We start from the raw sequence: 17,564 nt of genomic DNA on the forward strand, positions 1-17,564 counted from the left end.
GTTTTTTTAAATAAACATTTCAAACTATTTACAGAACAATCAGCTGTTCTGCATCAAATTTGATGCCACACAAATCATTTGTGCCACTCCAAAAAATAATTTCTGTCCACTATGAGATAAAGAACAACAGCCTGATACCTGCAGGCCTGACAACAGGAGATGTTTCACTGCTGTAACACCTGTAACATTCAGCAGTCGCCTCATTGTTCTGACACACACAACAAAACTATTGACTACACTACACACTAACTACACAAGATTTGAGCTAAACGTCGCAAATCTCTCACATCTCAAAACACCGCCACTCCTGAAACGTCCCCCTTCCTAAACAACTAAATGCCATGTTGCCATATCATTTTTTGATTGATCGACATGGTACATTTTTCCACCAATAGGAAAGGGTGGTTGTTGTTTTGTTTTGTTTTGTTTTTTGTTTTTGCTCACAGGCGGAGAGTGCTTTCCTTATAAAACGCCGTTTTTACCGTTTCTTCCAGCAGTAAATATGAACAACGATAGTATTCAAGAAGAAAACCAAACATTGTACAGGGTGGGCCATTTATATGGATACACCGTAATAACATGGGAATGGTTGGTGATATTAAAGTCCTGTTTGTGGCACATTAGTATATGTGAGGGGGCAAACTCCTCAAGATGGGTGGTGACCATGGTGGCCATTTAGAAGTCGGCCATCTTGGTTACAACTGTTGTTTTTGCAATAGGAAGAAGGCCATGTGACACATCAAACTTATTGGTAATGTCACAAGAAAAACAATGGTGTGCTTGGTTTCTACGTAACTTTATTCTAGAGGGAACATTGGATACGACCCTTCAAGTTTAGCTTGAATATTTGTGCCGTTCAAACTGTCACACCATGATCGGATATGGGGCGCATAGGGTCAAAAAAGTCAGATTTGATGTTTGAAAGCTCAGTTTTAGCCTTTGCAGTCCAACCCAATATTGGGTTGTGGAATCCTGTAGTCAAGCTAGCTATGTCTGTCTTTTATGTACAGCGTATGCTTAAAGAATGAATTTCTTTTTCAAAAGTTTAATTAGTGGTTTTAGGAAAAATATTTTTTTAAATGTAGGTTTTTTTAAACTTCAGTTACAGTTACAGTTACAGTTCAGTTTGTATCAGCAGGGAGGAATGAGGAAGAAAGAGATGAAATCTTTCTGCAGCCACACAATCAGCAAGTGTGTGTTTAAGGCTGAGTCAGTCTGCACGGGTGTATACCGCCATCAAGTGGATGTTCCTGCAAACTGCAGGATGCCTGTGATTTGTTCCTAAACCCATTTCCACCACTGATTTACAGGATTGTGTATGTGCACAGACAAGGACACCGTCAGTTTTCTTTAGTTTGCAGTCTGCTCTCTTGTCTGCTTCTTCACATTCATGTCTGATGTCAGAACTCATTTATTCACAAGAAAATCGTGTGTTACACAAATGAAGATTAACACATGGGGAATAATCTTCAGTTTCCTCAAATTACACCAAAGACGATAAATCTGATATGTCTTTGTATACCAGCTCCTTGATGGCACTCGTCTGGATTCAGGGACTAAATACAGGACTGATCGTTGCATGTGGAGGACATTTTTGGATGAAAGCAGACCACTTCTTTTTTACAGGACATCACAAAGCCACAAACATGTGCAGGCTCAGCTCTGTCACGGTAGGAGGTGAAAGATGAGGGTGAAAGCTTGTGGAGGTAGAAGAGGGCAACACAGCAGCGGGTGGGAAAGGGCTTCTATAAATCCACAGAGATGGTTGGAAAATGAGGAACAGGTGAGTGAGTGGGTGTGGGGAGTCAGCTGAATCTTAATCAGCTAACAAGCTGCGCTAATGGGATCATTGAAAACACCTTCTTACCTATCAGTGTGCTGAGGTTTCTGTCCCAGAGTCACTTTGTCTTTAACATTTCCTACATTTTGGGGGCGTTTTGTGAGTGTGCAGGCCTTTGGACAGTGTCTTTTTGAAGACTTTCATTCTCCCCGCTACAGTAAAACATCAAAGAGCTGCTCTTACATCCTGTTGATGTTTGGTATTTGTGTTAAAACGGGAACAGTAAAGCATCCTTCCTGTGTCTGAACAGAGCAGACGATCAGCTCTGATTCAGATCATCGACCATCAGCCGGGGTCCAGATGGTTTGGGATTGTGCAGCAGTCTGGCTTCACTTCCAACTTCTTCACTTCACGCTTGTCAGATGTGAAGAGAAGGAAGAATTCATCAAAACCTTTTTAATCAAGAAGATAAAAGATGTGGAAATGGAATCAGATACTTTTTAACCTGCCTGTTCTTCTGGAGACGCACTGAATGCCGTCTCTTTTCAATAACATCAGCATTCAAAAGATGGGACAGGTCTCACAAAGACACTTCAGGGTTAGAATAATACAGCTTACACTTTTACAAAAATAAATAGCAACTGGTTGATATTACAGAGAATAAGACGCCTCACACTGGAACGCTGGAACTTTAAAGAAAATGGAACACGAGCCCACAAAGTAACGTGAAATGAGATTAGTTCCTATTTTCTCCTGATGGAGAGACGATCCAGTCTGACTCCTGCCTTTAAGTCGGGTTAATTAATTAGTTAATCCTAAAGGCTGGCAATAAGACGACAATCAAATCTTAAATGTATTCAGATCGTTTTAACAAAATGCATAATCTGTAATTATAGAGTGCTTTTCTAAAGCCACGTTACAAAGTGCTTCACAGAAGAAAACGACCTCGTAACACACAGATGTTGTTATGAATTATGTGATGGTGTTGTGGTCTTTCCTTTCAGAAATGATGGTTTGGTGTATGCTCTGCTAAGAGGTGACACAGGAAGGACTGAAGCACTTTTCCTTTTCATTTAACCAGCTACATCATAGGAAGTTACACAGAAACCTCTGAGACATTTCCCTCAGTTAGAAATACTGAATACTAATGACTCGATGACGATCACTGACTAACCTTTGTGCTTGGCTTTGTGCAACGAATGTAGACATATGTCTGAAGTGCACTTGGTTTAACTAATCCTCAGTCAAAGCTCATCTGTGTAATAACCAGATGTTGATAAATAATCAGCACCACAAACCTTTGGATTTCTACTTTCATTTTAGGGTGTATCTAAGCCTGCCTCTTATGGGAAGCCATGGAAACGGGACAAAAAGGCAACCAGACACATGGTTTGTATAAAAAATTAGACCCCTTTTTATTGTGTTCTCATATATAAAAGAAATACAAAAAAGAAACATCGACACCGGGCGAGGGTCAGAGCAGGGCGGGGTTTATAGGCAGGGATGGGTTGGGAGTCAGGTGACATGAAAAAGGGGAAATGACAGGAGGAACATCAGACAGTCCGAGGGGATCGGTCAAACGGATATCGAACGGGTGAGGGTGGATGAGTCTCCCTCCCTCCTTCCTTCCCACCTCAACCACAACCAACTCCTACTCTTCTCCTTCTCCTCCAAAGAGAACTTTCAGTTCTTCAAACATGCATCAAAAGCGGAGATGTTCAGGAGCCAGAAATGATCTCACTGGTTGAGTTAACCCAAAGTGGGAGGGGCCAGAGATTTTCTTTTTCTTTTTCTGAGCACATTTGGGCTACCTGGTAAACCTAGAACGATGAAAAGAAGTCACTGTGGTGAAAACATGTAAGTGACTTTCATTCATTTTTACATGACATTCATGATGTTGAAAGGTCAGCAGGCTCGTTCACCACAACAATATAATCCAGTTAGCCTCAATGCTAATGCTCAATGCTTTAGCATTGAGCTAAGGCTCTTGCATTAGCAAGAGGCTCTTGCATTGAGCAAGAGCCTCAATGCTAATTCCAATAATCACCTCAGAGATTAGCAAGTTTTTTCCACCTCTCTTTGGCTGCAGATCTGTGAACCTCTTGGTTGCGCGCCTGCTTTTCTGTGTACATTCAGTGTTTCGCACCAAAATGCGTTGAGTTTATCCTGAAGATCTGAAAAACTTTCTGAGTTTTCTTTATTCCTCTTTAAAACACTGGCAAAGTTTTAAAGCCAAGTGCATCTGAAAAATGAACCGAAGCTAATATACCAAAAACTGCAATTCCTCTAATGACCACTCGAGGCTGTCTTCAAAGGTGAGTCAGTCTCCATACAGGAAAAATCAGCACGTTTACATGTTTACAACCTGGTTTAAAAAAAAAAAAAAAAAAGGAAAAAAAGATTTCCACCTTTATAGTATAAATTTTCATAGTTTAATAATTTAAATTATTAGTATAGATTTACTTTAATGGCTGGCCTAGTTTATCTGGTGACTTTTTTTAAAGCTTTTTTCATCCCTTCGACACCATTCTTGTTTTGAGTGGACACACCCTTATTTTGAAAATTCAGCTGTAGCTAACCAGCTAGCAATCGGCCTGTTCACATCTCGTGTTTCCTGTGCTGGCAGACTCACTGGACAGGTTTCTGTTGAAAGACTTTTGTCTTGAAGTCAGGCTGACTCGAACCAGCGCTCCACTGCAGCTGGCGATGGCAGTGATGGAGTCTTTCTTGTGATCTGGAAAGCTGCTGTGAGCTACGGGGTCGCCTTTACCAGGACCTGCAGCAGAGGAACCATTCATGTACCCAGTTCAGTGAAGCTGCAGAGCATAAGGACTACTGTAAAATTTAACTCATTACTAGGGGTATGACCAGACTTGTTAACAAGTCAAACTCCAGTATAGCCATTGGATGCTAACCAGGCTACAGTAGCTTCTGTTCGATTGAAACTTTCCACCCTGCATTCTTCACATCCAAACATCATCATATCTGGCTTTTAAAAAATAAAAACAGATGTTGATGGAAGCTAAACATCAGAATTAACAAACCACTGGGTGACACTCTGGTAGCTACGCCAGTCCTCTATTTACAATCAAAGTTGGAAGCTTGCAGAGTGCACATTTGCTGCAGAGCTTATTCTTTGGGGGTCAGGGCTTTTCTTCGTGCATAACTGTCACATGTAGACCAGTATGAGAGCGTAAAGCCTGCAGCAGGTATTACATAACCTGCAAAGGTGAATTTACTAAGTAGGGGTAGGTGATATTGTTTCAAAATTCCATTGACATTTTAAGAAAAACTGCAACTTTTGATGTTATAGGGAATAAAATGCTGAATGTTGAGCGTTGAGGTGACTGTTGCTGTGATTTGGTACTATATAAATAAAATTGAACTGAATGTTGCTGCAAGCAGCAGTATTTATAGGTGTAAGTAAACAAACGAGCTGCTGTCACTGATGACTTGCTACCAGTTGCTGCTGCTAGCACAGATGCTAACAGCGTTTTAGTGCAATAGTAGTGCCAGAATAAGTCAAACCTAAGCACAAAAGTAGTCTACGTCATGTGTTCCCTGGAAATTTTAATCCATCCATCCATCCATCTTCTTCCGCTTATCCGGAGCTGAATCGTGGGGCAGCAGCCTTAGCAAAGAAGTCCCGACCTCCCTCTCCGCGGCCACCTCTGCCAGCTTATCCGGGGGAAACCCAAAGGCCTCCTCCCAGTGGGACATGCCCCAACCACCTCAACTGGCTCCTTTCAATGTGGAGAAGCAGCGGCTCTACTCTGAGCCCCTCCCAGATGGCTGAACTTCTCACCCTTGGAAGATCCAAGGGTGACCCCCTCAGAAGTACAAGACCAAGGGAACAGTTCACCCTGCCAGAGATAGGGTTACCGGGGCCTCTCCCTGGAGCCAGGGAGGTGTTCGAGGGCGAGCATCTGGTGGCCGGGCCTTAGTCCATGGGGCCTGGCCGGGCACAGCCCAAAAAAGGGACATGGGCCCATCCTCCTGCAGGCCCACCACCCGTAGGCACCGTAGGGGTTTAGTGCAATGTGTGCCGGGCACCGTCCAGGAGCAAAGGTCCTGGCAGACTGATCCTCGACTACCAAGACTAGCAATTGTGACATTAAAAATTTTAAATCAAAGCAAACGCTCAAAACTTTAGTCAAACAACAACTAAAGTAAGTCCACCTTGTAAGTGGAGCCACACAGTATTTCCCATATAAAACTCAAACATATTTTCTACACTGGATGTTGTATTTTTAGTCAAGCTTTTAAACCAGTTCAGTAACTTCCATTTTCTCTTCCTGTCATATAAAGTGTATCTAGCAAGTGCTCCAGTGACACTCACTCACACGTCATCAGCTGCTAGCATCCTCTCCTTCATAGCCTGGTTGTGCTGGATGGTGTGACTTTTCCTCACGTGGTGAAGCAAGTTTGTTGTTTCCACCTTTAGCAGGAACTGGGATTTTTTGCAAATATTTTGCTGTAAAATTATTCGTACTTTGTAAAGTAACGTGCTGTGTCAGTTCCCGCCCTCAGACAAACCTGGGTTTGTTTCATTACTGTACACTCTGGGTACCGTAAAAGCATGGCGTTGCTATAGCAATGATGCAGTGACATGATACTTATATATCACATGATGTGCAGTTTGCTTTGTAACCATTTCAAAGGCTTTAACCACGTTTGTCAATGAACTAAGCAAGACCTCGTTCTGATTCATCTTCTTTAGGGTTTCCACCAGTGTACTCCAGGCCTTGAACTGACGCCAGTTCAGCCGTTAAGTAAGCTAATGTGTCTTACTAGTCTGCCTCTGTTTATCATTTTTCAACATCTTAACTATGACAAAGTTTAAAAGAACAGCTGCTCAGTCAATATAAGTTTGCTAATGTTCACAGCAGGTTAACTCAGTCATCGCTGTATTGGAATGAAGTCTGGATCTGGTGCTCTCCTGCGTTTACAGCTGCATTGTGTGATATAAATGTGTAGAGGGGCAAAAATCATGACATAGTGAACTCAAAGTGCTCGCAGTGACATCACTACTAAAATTCAGGCCCATCCAAACTCAGTGCAACAAATTTAACACCTTTAAAATGTGCATGAAATAATTTAACTTCTCTGAAGGATGGATGTTGGAGGAGAATATCAGTAACTTCCTGCTGTATCCTGTTGACCTGTTCTCCTTGATATTACGTGGTGTTGCATGACAAACGGAATGTATTTATATTTTATGGTATTTATTTGCATCTCCTGAAAGACTATTTCAGATTAAAATGAGGAAAAACTGCTTTCATCTAAGTTTACTTAAAACAAGCTCCCCATTGAAGTTTTCCAACCAGTAACACTAAAGATTAAACAAGTAGTAGATTTAATCTTTAACGAGCCATGTTCAGTTTAGTTTAGCACTGAAGCCTTTCCTTCTTGTTCACTCTTGGTGCATTTTTTGATTTCTGGGAGATAAGATGACATTCCTGATTTGAATCCTGCCTACGTAGCTCTTCAGAAAACAGCCTTTATTCAGTACAACATAAACTTACAATTCAGGACCTGAAAGCAGCTTAAACTGCAACAGCTCCTCAAGGACTTTTGTTTGTTGTGGTTTTTTTTGCGAACATGCTAGAAAGAAATGTTCTTTAGCTCCGCCCACTTAGGTTTAACTCAACCGCAGGCACTATTTCTGGCTGACGAGCAGCCCTGCCTCTGAGAGATCTGTGGAACTGAAACTCCAGTCTGCTCTTCAGGACAGCTCAGTTTTATCAGCAGCTTCAGCGTGATGGCCCCCTCCCACCTCGGAGCCACCGTGTGCTAACAACGTCCTCCGGTTGTAGTGGTGGTGGCCCTTCATGATGCCCGAGTTGTTGTTCTCGTTGAGGATTTGCTTTTGCTTCTGCCGGTTGAGCGACTGCACCAGGCCGAGCACCACGGCCGCCAGCGAGTACTGGCCGGTGATTTTGCGGGGCTGCAGGATGAGCGGGTTGGGCTGCACGCGGCCCAGCAAGAAGTGCGTTCGGATCTTGCCCTCCTGCTCGCTGATGCCCTTCACGTAGATCTCGCCGCGGTACTCGAAAGCGAAGCCGCGCTCCTTCAGGATCAGGTAGGTCTCCTCGGGAACCTGGATCTTGCCGCTCACGCCGGTGCTGTCCATCCGGCTGGCCAGATTCACCGTCTTCCCCCAGATGTCGTACTGAGGCTTCTTGGCACCGATCACGCCTGCCACCACCGAGCCATGAGTCATACCTGCCAAAAACACACAGGACCAGCTGTTAGGGGCTGAACCATTTTTTATTAAAAACACAAAAAGGGTCTTCTTGCTTTTGTTTTCATTTTTAATGATGCAAATCTGGAGGTGCTAAAAACTGCAGTTCCTTAAAAGGCCACTTGAGACTCCAAAAGTCAGTGAATCTCCAACTAAACATCCAGCTGTGCGAGTTGTTGTTTTCTCATTTTATTTTGCACTGATTAGCATCTGACTCTTTGTGTACTTGTTGTTCTGCACTTAAGGACTGAAAGAACCCGAAGAAGTCTGCTGTCGCAATCTGCACTCCTCGATGTTGAGTTTGCCTTGAGACAGCTGATCTTTGCTTTTTATTGTCAGAAAGTATATGAAGTCCTTTGAAAAACAAGGTAAAACTAAGCACACCCTACTGCTTCTACAGGAAACAATTCAACCAGTTGCTTTTTCTCAGTTTCATGGATTTCAGGTTGATGCAGTGACACTGAGAACATTATTTCTGTGCTGCAGCCACATTAAAAGGTAAAAATGCTTTTTGTTTGCTTTTATTTCTTTCACCTGCACTGCAGAAACTACTACCCACTTGTCTTCACACAGCGTTCTGGTGTTTGTCATTGAAAATTAAAACTGAGTCCACTCCACTCTGAGTGTTTAGACTGAGATGATCTCCACAAAATGTTACCCACTTTACTCTTTCGTCATCAAAGCTCTTACCGATCCTCAGCTCAAAGTTGTTGAAGGAGTGCTTGTTAATCTCTTGGATGCTCTCGTTGAGGGCGATGGCGAAGTCTGCCAACGCACACAGGTGACCCCATTTATCTTCACATTGCTGTGGGAGTGAGAGCAGAAGGGTCTGAGTCAGCTGAACATCAGGACCAGCTGCAGGGCAGGCGCATCAGAGATGAACTGTGTCAGAAAACTCTTTTCACTGCAGTGGATACTGAAGCCTTCACTCAAGGTTTTAGGCACACGATCTAATGCTTCCACTCGAACAGCTGCGACGGGCTGGGATCTGTCATTATTTTTATTTCTTAGTTTAATTACTTCCACACAGCCTGAAAAGTCCTCTGATATTTTCTAGTACTTCTGCCTCAAAATACCAAATTACAAGAAGCAAAATAGTTCACATGTGGTACTGACTCCAGCCATGCTGCAAAACTTTGATCAAACAACCAATTTTCAGCAAAGTTACACTTAACTAGCTAACAGATGGCGATCTTAGTGCGAGGATCCTAACCAGCATGTTTGGAGAAATGAAACGTCAGAATGTTAGAAATCAGATTCATTAAATGTTCGTATTATTTTTAAAACCACTTAATTACCTTTTATTTTCATTTAATGTATACAAATTATTTTGTTCATGTAAAGTAAAGAAAACAGCCGGCCCCAAGGGTCTCACCTGCTTCTCAGGTGACAGACCAGAGACGGCCATGTAGGTGCTGCCAATCGTCTTGATCTTCTCGATGTCCTGAAATCGGTCTTCACCCAGCAGCTGTAAAGTCAGAGAGACACTTTGAACATTTGTGTTTTCTTTCTTGTTCTTGCAAATATTTTACTTCCGAAGCCACAACAAGTGAAGAGGCTCCAGCTCTGTTAATCCTTCCATCTGCCACCGCCTGTCATGGATAACGGAGTTTGGGCTCCGTGATGTTTTTTCTCCCAGGAACCTTTTTCGGGGACATAATCGTTCATGTTACTGGTTAAATTGAATTAAAAAACTGAACTGAACATCACTGTGTTTCTGCTTTTGCACTATGTGAAGATAAGTTGAGTAAATTACTAAGCTGATGTGGCAACAGCTATTTCCTCCTCACTCTGTCAGCCTCTGTCTTTGTCAGAGCTGCTCTTGGCTGGTAAACACACAAATCCTCAGCAGGCAGCATTTCATCAAAGTCGATACCTGTTCCAGCTTTCTCATTTTGTTTTCCATGGCTTTCCACTCTACTATCTGGCAAGTAGCAGTATTTGTTTGCATATTGCAATACTAAACAAAACCACAAATTACAACAAGATTTGAGACATGACTAAATACAGCACAACGTGTCACCAAACATGAAATGCGGTTTTGGGGAGTAACAGAATACACGTACCGGCATTACGTATTTAAAATACAAAATATGAGTGACTGTATTTTGTTACAGTTACTGTTTAAATAGGTGATGATTAGAATTCAGTTACTTAGTTGAAATAAATGGATTACACAGCGGTCTTCTCCTGTTTCATATTAGGCTATCCCCTCTCTAATTTTGTTAATTCCATGCATTACCAGAAACCCAAACAAAACACGCAATAAGAGGCTCTAATGTAAACGTCCTGTTAATGTTGGTGGCGTCAGTTACACAGTGGACCCAGAGCCAGCAGTGCACGGGCAGGAATGCTTTTCTTACTTGGAAATTCCGACGCCACTTCACATTTAAAGAAGAACGGGAAATCTGACCGTGCAATGCAAACTCTGTTTGCCAGCAACCAAGCTGCTCTCAGCGTCAAAAGACTCCACCTCCAACCTAAAGAAAGTTATTTTTTAAAAACGAACGTTAGCCTATTGCAGCTACTTTGTTTTAGTTGTGGTAGCTACCTGGGTTATGTGCCACTTCAGTATCTTCGATGTACTACGGTGTACTAGACTGCAGACTGTTAGACTTGATGGTTAGCATTAAGAACCTGCTAGCTGCAAATAATCATGTGCAGTTCTGAAAGCAGTCTATGAACTAACCTCAGCTAATGCCAGCTAGCAATGTTAGCTTGGTGGTGAGTACCCTTCAGTAATAGTAATAAATCCCACAGCAATAGTACATTCATGTAGTTGTAAAAAGCATGATAATATATCAAGTAATCAGAATACGTTACATTGAGTAACTTAACAGAATACATTACAAACTACATTTTGGGCCATGTGTTCTGTAATCTGTAGTGGAAACCATTTTAAAAGTGACCTTCCCAACACGGTATATGGATAATTTATCACTATGAATTTGGGTGTGTCTGGCAGATGATTCAGGTAAGCATTTGTACTGCTTGGAGCCAAGAGAGTTAAAATGGATGATATGTCACTGGAGTTGGTTGTAACTGAACCCTGAATAATCCAGTAACATGTTTGCTTGACTCTGTAAGCCTTATAAGAAAAATCTCTGGATATATGATGTAATAAGCCAAAAAAAAAAGCTTACATCAATCCAAATCTGACTTTTATTTCTTTTCTGAAAGGTCCCTTGTTGTGGTTGTCTAATCAGAGTTTAACCAACCAGTGTGCACAGAAGTATCTAAACCAGGGAAAATGAAAACAGTCTAAAGATTAAGCTGATTAAGATTCTGATGGTGGGAACACACAAGTTCCTGTGGATGGAAACAGCGGAAAAGTACCATAACAAAAATGTGGAGTTGCTTATTGCTCAGTTTTCCCGACATGACAGCAAACAAAGAGATTCTCTTTGCAGTCAGCTGATATAAAACTATCATCGTTTTTACAGGAATCTGTTACTTTTAAACCACAACTCATCGTTGTATCATTGTCTGCTGTGGAAAACAATCAGACTGATGCATAAATCTTACTCACTTCTTTGCTAATTGTCCCCTAAAACGAAGCCATTTATTCTGATCTTGTCATCTGCAGTGAGAGCCCCTCTGCCGTGGGCTCATACTGCAAGGTCTGTTCTTGTTTTGAGGGAAAGTGAGTGAGGATTGTGGCCCGAGGCAGCAGAGAGCGCAGCTGGTGTCTGCCTGTCTCTGCGCTTATTAGGAGACTTTGACATTTTCTGTCAGAGACTTCGGTTCAGAGGCTTGATCAGGACCACGAGTTCCTGTAGACTTCAACTCTGTCCACAGGGAACCAAAAAGTGCAAAGTTTTGTGAAACTTCTGCAAGCATCCTAACTCACACTGAATCTGACGCATGGAGACTTATTGAGCAGCTCTTTTATCAACTGGTTTCTTCTCATTTGAAGGTTCCTTCTTGCTGATGCAACAAGGTAACTGTTTCTACAGTTCTGCTTTGGTGGATCAGTCGCAGTAATTCTGTACTTCAGTCTGTTTTGAACTCGTGTAGAAAGTCTGGAGCAGCTGCCACGGAAGCTTAAAAATCCTCCCTGTATCATGAAAGCTAAATCAATACAGGATGAGAGCTAATATCTGGGTTCATATCAGTGGAACCCACAAGCTTTTGTGTCTGTGGTGTTTATTTCCTGTGCGGGTGCGTTTCTGTCTGAAATCAGTGCTTGTTGATAACCTGTGCACGTATGTGAGTGTGCTCGTTGTTTCTGGCTTCGGATTAACCCGCTGTGAAGTGATCTGCTTTTCATGAAAAACAGAAGATGCTGACATCAGAGACGGTCCTCTGCATGTTTAAAATGTTTGTCTGAAGCAGAGGTGGGCACACTTGAAAATCTGCAGTCTCACCTCATCAAAGTCAGCGATGATTTCATTGAGGAGCCTCAGGCACTCGACTCCTTGGTTGTTCATCTCGGTCTGGGAGTAGAAGTCAGCAAAGCCTGGGATGGAGGCAAACATCACGCCCACGGCATCGTAGGACTGCGAGTACAGCTCCTGTGGGTAAACACGTCATGAGTGAGCTCACGGTGTCACGTTTTCTTGAATCGCAAACAAGATAACTTCATTCAGTCACTTGTTTTGTGTCTCTATGGATACTGCAGAACCAAGCATTGGTGAATTTGGCCACGCATTCAAACAATCGTCTGGCTGACAGCTGACATTATAGCAGCAGGTCGATCATTGCTTTACTCTCCAGAGAATTGAGTGAAACTTTACACAAGACAAATGTGACACTGCCCCACTTTCATCCCCTCTGAATTTCTTCCAGCAAATGAAAACAGAAATTAAACTTTGGTGTTGGGCACTCCACTTGTAATATCTAAGGGAAGACACTAACAGAGAAGTGTAATAGAACAGACTGTGCTCCAGGTTATCGTCCGCTTTTTAGCTCTCTCAAGAACACTTTAGTTAAAGTTCAAGCTGAGAGGCAAAAACATCAGGAGAGAAGGAGACACAGAAAGAACAGAACAGGCATCAGTGACGAGAGATATGACAGCGACAAAGTCAAAGGGACTGAAGGGAGGTTGGTTGCAAAGTGGCTTGCAGAGGCAAAAGCAACGTGTAGTTTAAATAGTGTGACATGTGCAATATTTGCCAATGAAGATAACGACTCATCAGCTGATTTGAACCAGCTTGATTGGTGCAGTTCGTGGAGCTGAATAATTGCAGTTAATAGCATCAGGGGCTTCTCTCACTTCATGGTGATGTGACTCACTTGACAGTAGATGGTGATGTTCTGGAGGCCTCAGTTCTTCCTGGATTGTCTTGGACCATCAAAATAAACTAAGAGGATACACGTCATATAAAACTTGTGCCGTTGTTTGGATGGATGATGTTGGATTATGACACTTTCTCAGACCTGCACTGAGCTCCTTGGATTTTTCCAATAGTCTCTGTGTTGGTGAGTGCTCTCAAATAAAGCCTTTCTATGTTTCCACAGAGCAGCTGTCAGCTGTAGTCAATCATATCCCTGACAGGAAGTTTGGAGGTAAAACACTTTTTGGAGCTTTAAAACAAAGCACCGAAAAGCCCGCACAGCAGCAATCATTACCTTACAGTTTTGTGCATTACACAGTGCTCATCACTAGGGGGCACTGTTGATACGTGACCGGGCGGGAGGCGTGCTGACATGCAGTAGCATGTCCTCACACGCAATCGCTCTTTGTGCCATTAAGGAGGCATTTTAATGATGAGCTAGAAAACATAATGTCTGTCCAGAGTTCAACATTTGGAGGTAATAATTCAGGAGAAGCTGGGTGCCTCTCTCTGTCTGTTATCATTTTAATGTAATTACACACTTATAAAAATAAGCCTTTGACTTTATTGTGAAATCATACAAGCTTAATGAGCTCAGTCAAATGTCAGCGCCTTCAAAGTGGAACTCAGTAAAAGTCGAACTAATTTAATTGCTCGGTTATTCCCGGTGCCTTTTCAGGGCAGCCGGAGCTCCGAGGTTCATTTGGGCTTTACTTTTTCCTGCAAACTAAGCCTCCTTAACATACTTCAGGAGGAGTTTTCTAATACTAAATAGAAAGATGGGTGACTAAAGGCAGTAATGCTCCACCATCAACACTCCTCATCACCTCCAATTAAGTATTCAGTTCACTTTAGTACTTAACTTGGATCATGCATCTGTGATCTGAAGAAAAAAAGACCTTTCTCATCCCATTGAGCAAATTTTTAATTAAATTAAATAAAGAAATAAAAATCTTGATAAGGGTTAAGAATAATAAAATGCATGAGAGCTAAACTGGAATGTAAAACACAAACACAGACTACAGGGCTACACTGCTGAGGATGATGCTTACGGGCTGTGACAGCAACTCTGACATCATATTTTATACTGTGCATCTCCGGGCGTTTACAGAGGTTTGGGTGATGCACAAACATCATAATGTTTTGGATTAGAATAACCTATATTTAGCCAAGTTATGTCAAACCCTGAAGAAATGAAATTTAATTATTTCAGCACAACATGTACATTTCAGCGGGGTGTACTGTGGAGCCAGTTCGACAGAGCCGGGCTTTCTTTAGCTTTTTTAACAATCCCTAAAACCCCAGGCGGAGATGGTGGCGATCACATAAATGGTTATCAGTGTTCTTTGTTAACCACGTTTTCTGCTTCGAGGTGTGTGGAATTTCATATAGCTGGGGGGCAATGTTTGCATCATTTCTGTCTTCGATGGAGAGCACTGCCTCAGTAAATCATTCAATCATGTAAATTTACAAGTTGATATCTTTCACTTATCCTCACTGTGCTCTCAGTGCTGTTTACCTCTAAACTTTACTTGACGTTGTAATCTTGGTGGACACTCACGTTGAGCCCAACATATTCATGTCTGGCTTTAGCGGTGACCATCAGTGTTATGCATTTTGATTTGTCCCTTTCCTGATGCTGCAGTCATCATTTACTTTGAATTGTGCTAAAAATAAAAATAATAAAATAATAACATATCAAATGACTTGCTGTGGGTTTGTGTATGCATTTAGCATTGCACCATCACTCTCTCATACAAATATGGCGACTTATGCCTCCAAAGTACAGACAAAAACCCCCAAATAAAAATGTTAACATTGATTTAAAGCAGAGAGATGTTCCGTCTATCTACAGTTTGTTGTTTGATTATCTCATCGTGATGATCAGCTACAGCTTAGAATCATAGTTCCAGGAGCCAAGTTCTGCTCGAGCTATAGATCTGATGTTGATCCGAAACTGTCTTTTATGAGTCACTGAAGTCAGATGCAGTAGTTTCTGAGATTACCTCAGAAAGGCCTCCAGGCAAAAGAATTCCAAGCACTAAGAACTCGGAGGGCAGCGCGCGGTTAGCCGCATGCTTTAGGACGAGTGCTGGCTGCCCCGGCACTGATGCAGCATGTCTGCTGCCATGATGACATTAAAACATGGGGGAGGTGTCAGGAACTTTTAGTCTAAAAACAGGGGCAGAGATGTTATTTAAGACCATCATTTTCTTCTCCTCTTTTTCCTTTGCCAAAAATATTTGGATCAACCAATCAGTTAGCTTGATGCACAAGTGTCTGTAACAAACAAGTGTCGTTGAAGCAGCAAACCTTTGTTTCTACAGATATGTTTTTCTGTCTTTCCTTGAAGTCACATTTATTCCACTTCCTCACTTTCCACTCCATTTTCCATTTGGGTCATTATGAAATTTGGCGTGAGTTTAATGTTCCAACGCTGACAGTTGTACTCGAAACGCCTCGAAGACGTTCAGAAACACGCCATAATTTGCATGACAGCTCTCAGTGTGTTTCCAGCCGCTCTGCTTTCAAACACTTTGTTGCATTTCAATCATTCACTTCAACTTTGCTTTGGGTCCTTTTTGATTCTATACAATTTTCCTCTAAATGTTTCAAAATAAAAGCTTTACAAGAAGACGAAGAAGAATTCAGAAATGATCCATGAATTGACGAGAATAAGAAACTAAAAATGTGGCGTCAAAATAAAAACTTGACTGAAGCTGTTACTGAACAAAAGTTTAACAGATTAAATTCTGCTGAAGTGCCATTTAGTAAGCGACTGACACACTCAGGAATAAAACCTTCAAAAAAACGAAGCTACCTGGTGGAATAAATGATGCTGAGTTTTAATTGATTCCAAAGATCATCAAAACCTCCTCAGGGGTGTGGGAGCCTATTAATAACCCAGTGCTCTGGTATCTAAATCACAGAACAACAAACATCCTGATTAATAATGCAACAAGTGATTAGAAGTCAAACTATTCTAATGGATGCATTTTTAATCGTGTCCTTTTTAATTAGAAGCAGAATGATATCGGCTCTCCTCTCCTGACATTCATAATTCATAGGTTGCTCGACCTTTGTTTGGAAGGCAAAGGAACATTGGAGATTTGATCATCAAGGAGGCAAGAGAGGACAATACAGCAATTTGAAAGGACTAGTGATAACGGGTGTGTTTGCGGACCAGTGGCATCAGGTATTACTGAGCTGGTGAAGGAGAGCGACGAAGAATGGACGACTGGAAGAAAAACAGCATCAAGAAGCTGTTTTGTTGTCACCTCTTCCTGCACTTTAAGCAAAAACACAGATAACCTTAACGTAATAATGTCTGATCGATATATCAACACGGTGGCTTTATCATAAGGGATAGTGTTCAAGTTAATAAGTGTCAAAGGGAAAAGGAGGGGATTGCGCTGTTTCAGCTCAAACTTTTTCAGTATCTACAAATTAGACATTTATGCGTGGGTCTATCCCCGATGTTAACGCTAAACCTAAAAATCATATTCTCTGTTATCTGTTTTGGTCAACCAACCTCTAAACATCTGATTTCCCGATTCGCCAAAGTTTTTGTTATTCCGGTTAATGCCAACCGTCTGAGGGAGGCCTGGGCCAACTAGACTGCACCCTAGCCACCTTTGGCTCCTCTGATAGGCCACTTCCATCTCACCAAAGGAAACACGGGGATAGGGACGATTGCTGCAAAGAGGCAAATCTTACAAGAATGGAAATCCCCATCACCTCCTTGTTCCAAAAAGATTCGTTGCTGCAAAGGGAAGTCTCTGAGCAGTTCTCAGGGCATCTAGAAACCTCTCCTGGACTTGCAAGATGGGCCATAATCTGGAGAATTTCTTCCTGCCACTGTATGCTTGATGTCTGCTTATCAAGGTGATTTTTGCTGTTAATCCTTTATATAACATCTCTCCACCCATTGATTTTCTTTCATTGTGTGTATTTGATTCTTTGTATAAATATATTTTTAAAAAAGTGTCATATAATAACTGTGATGATGGTTTATTATTTATAACTCATCCAACTGGATAGTGGACTTGGGGGCAGGGCTGCTTTGACTGACAGCTGTCCAGATGTGTGCAGCTGTACCCGCTCACTGTCTTGGCTGGCTTCACCTTGGCTCATTAAACTGGATCTCACCGCTGTGTTTGTGCTGTTGGTGCTTTTTGGAGGATTTTTCACAACTAATGTTGAGTTGTTTTTTGCTACAGACCATGTGGCAGGTTTGTGCTTTTGTTTCAGTGACTGAAATTCT

General features: G+C 41.9%; 1 protein-coding gene across 2 annotated transcripts in view; it reads right to left on the reverse strand.

Moving 5' to 3' along the window:
* Positions 1 to 5,538: 5,538 nt before the first annotated feature.
* Positions 5,539 to 17,564, reverse strand: part of adcy8 (adenylate cyclase 8 (brain)) — a 120,596-nt gene continuing 108,570 nt past the window's right edge. For both annotated transcript variants that reach the window (XM_005746328.1, XM_005746327.1), the window contains 4 exons: positions 12,392 to 12,538; positions 9,400 to 9,492; positions 8,715 to 8,829; positions 5,539 to 8,005 (listed from right to left, as the gene is read on the reverse strand). In XM_005746328.1, the coding sequence (XP_005746385.1) occupies positions 7,506 to 8,005; positions 8,715 to 8,829; positions 9,400 to 9,492; positions 12,392 to 12,538 (855 nt within the window). In that variant the 3' untranslated portion in view covers positions 5,539 to 7,505. The remainder of the gene's footprint in view (positions 8,006 to 8,714; positions 8,830 to 9,399; positions 9,493 to 12,391; positions 12,539 to 17,564) is intronic.

Source organism: Pundamilia nyererei, unplaced genomic scaffold (genome assembly GCF_000239375.1).
Source record: "Pundamilia nyererei isolate P.nyererei 1_Seehausen unplaced genomic scaffold, PunNye1.0 scaffold00177, whole genome shotgun sequence".
In the NCBI taxonomy this organism is placed as follows: Eukaryota; Metazoa; Chordata; class Actinopteri; order Cichliformes; family Cichlidae; genus Pundamilia; species Pundamilia nyererei.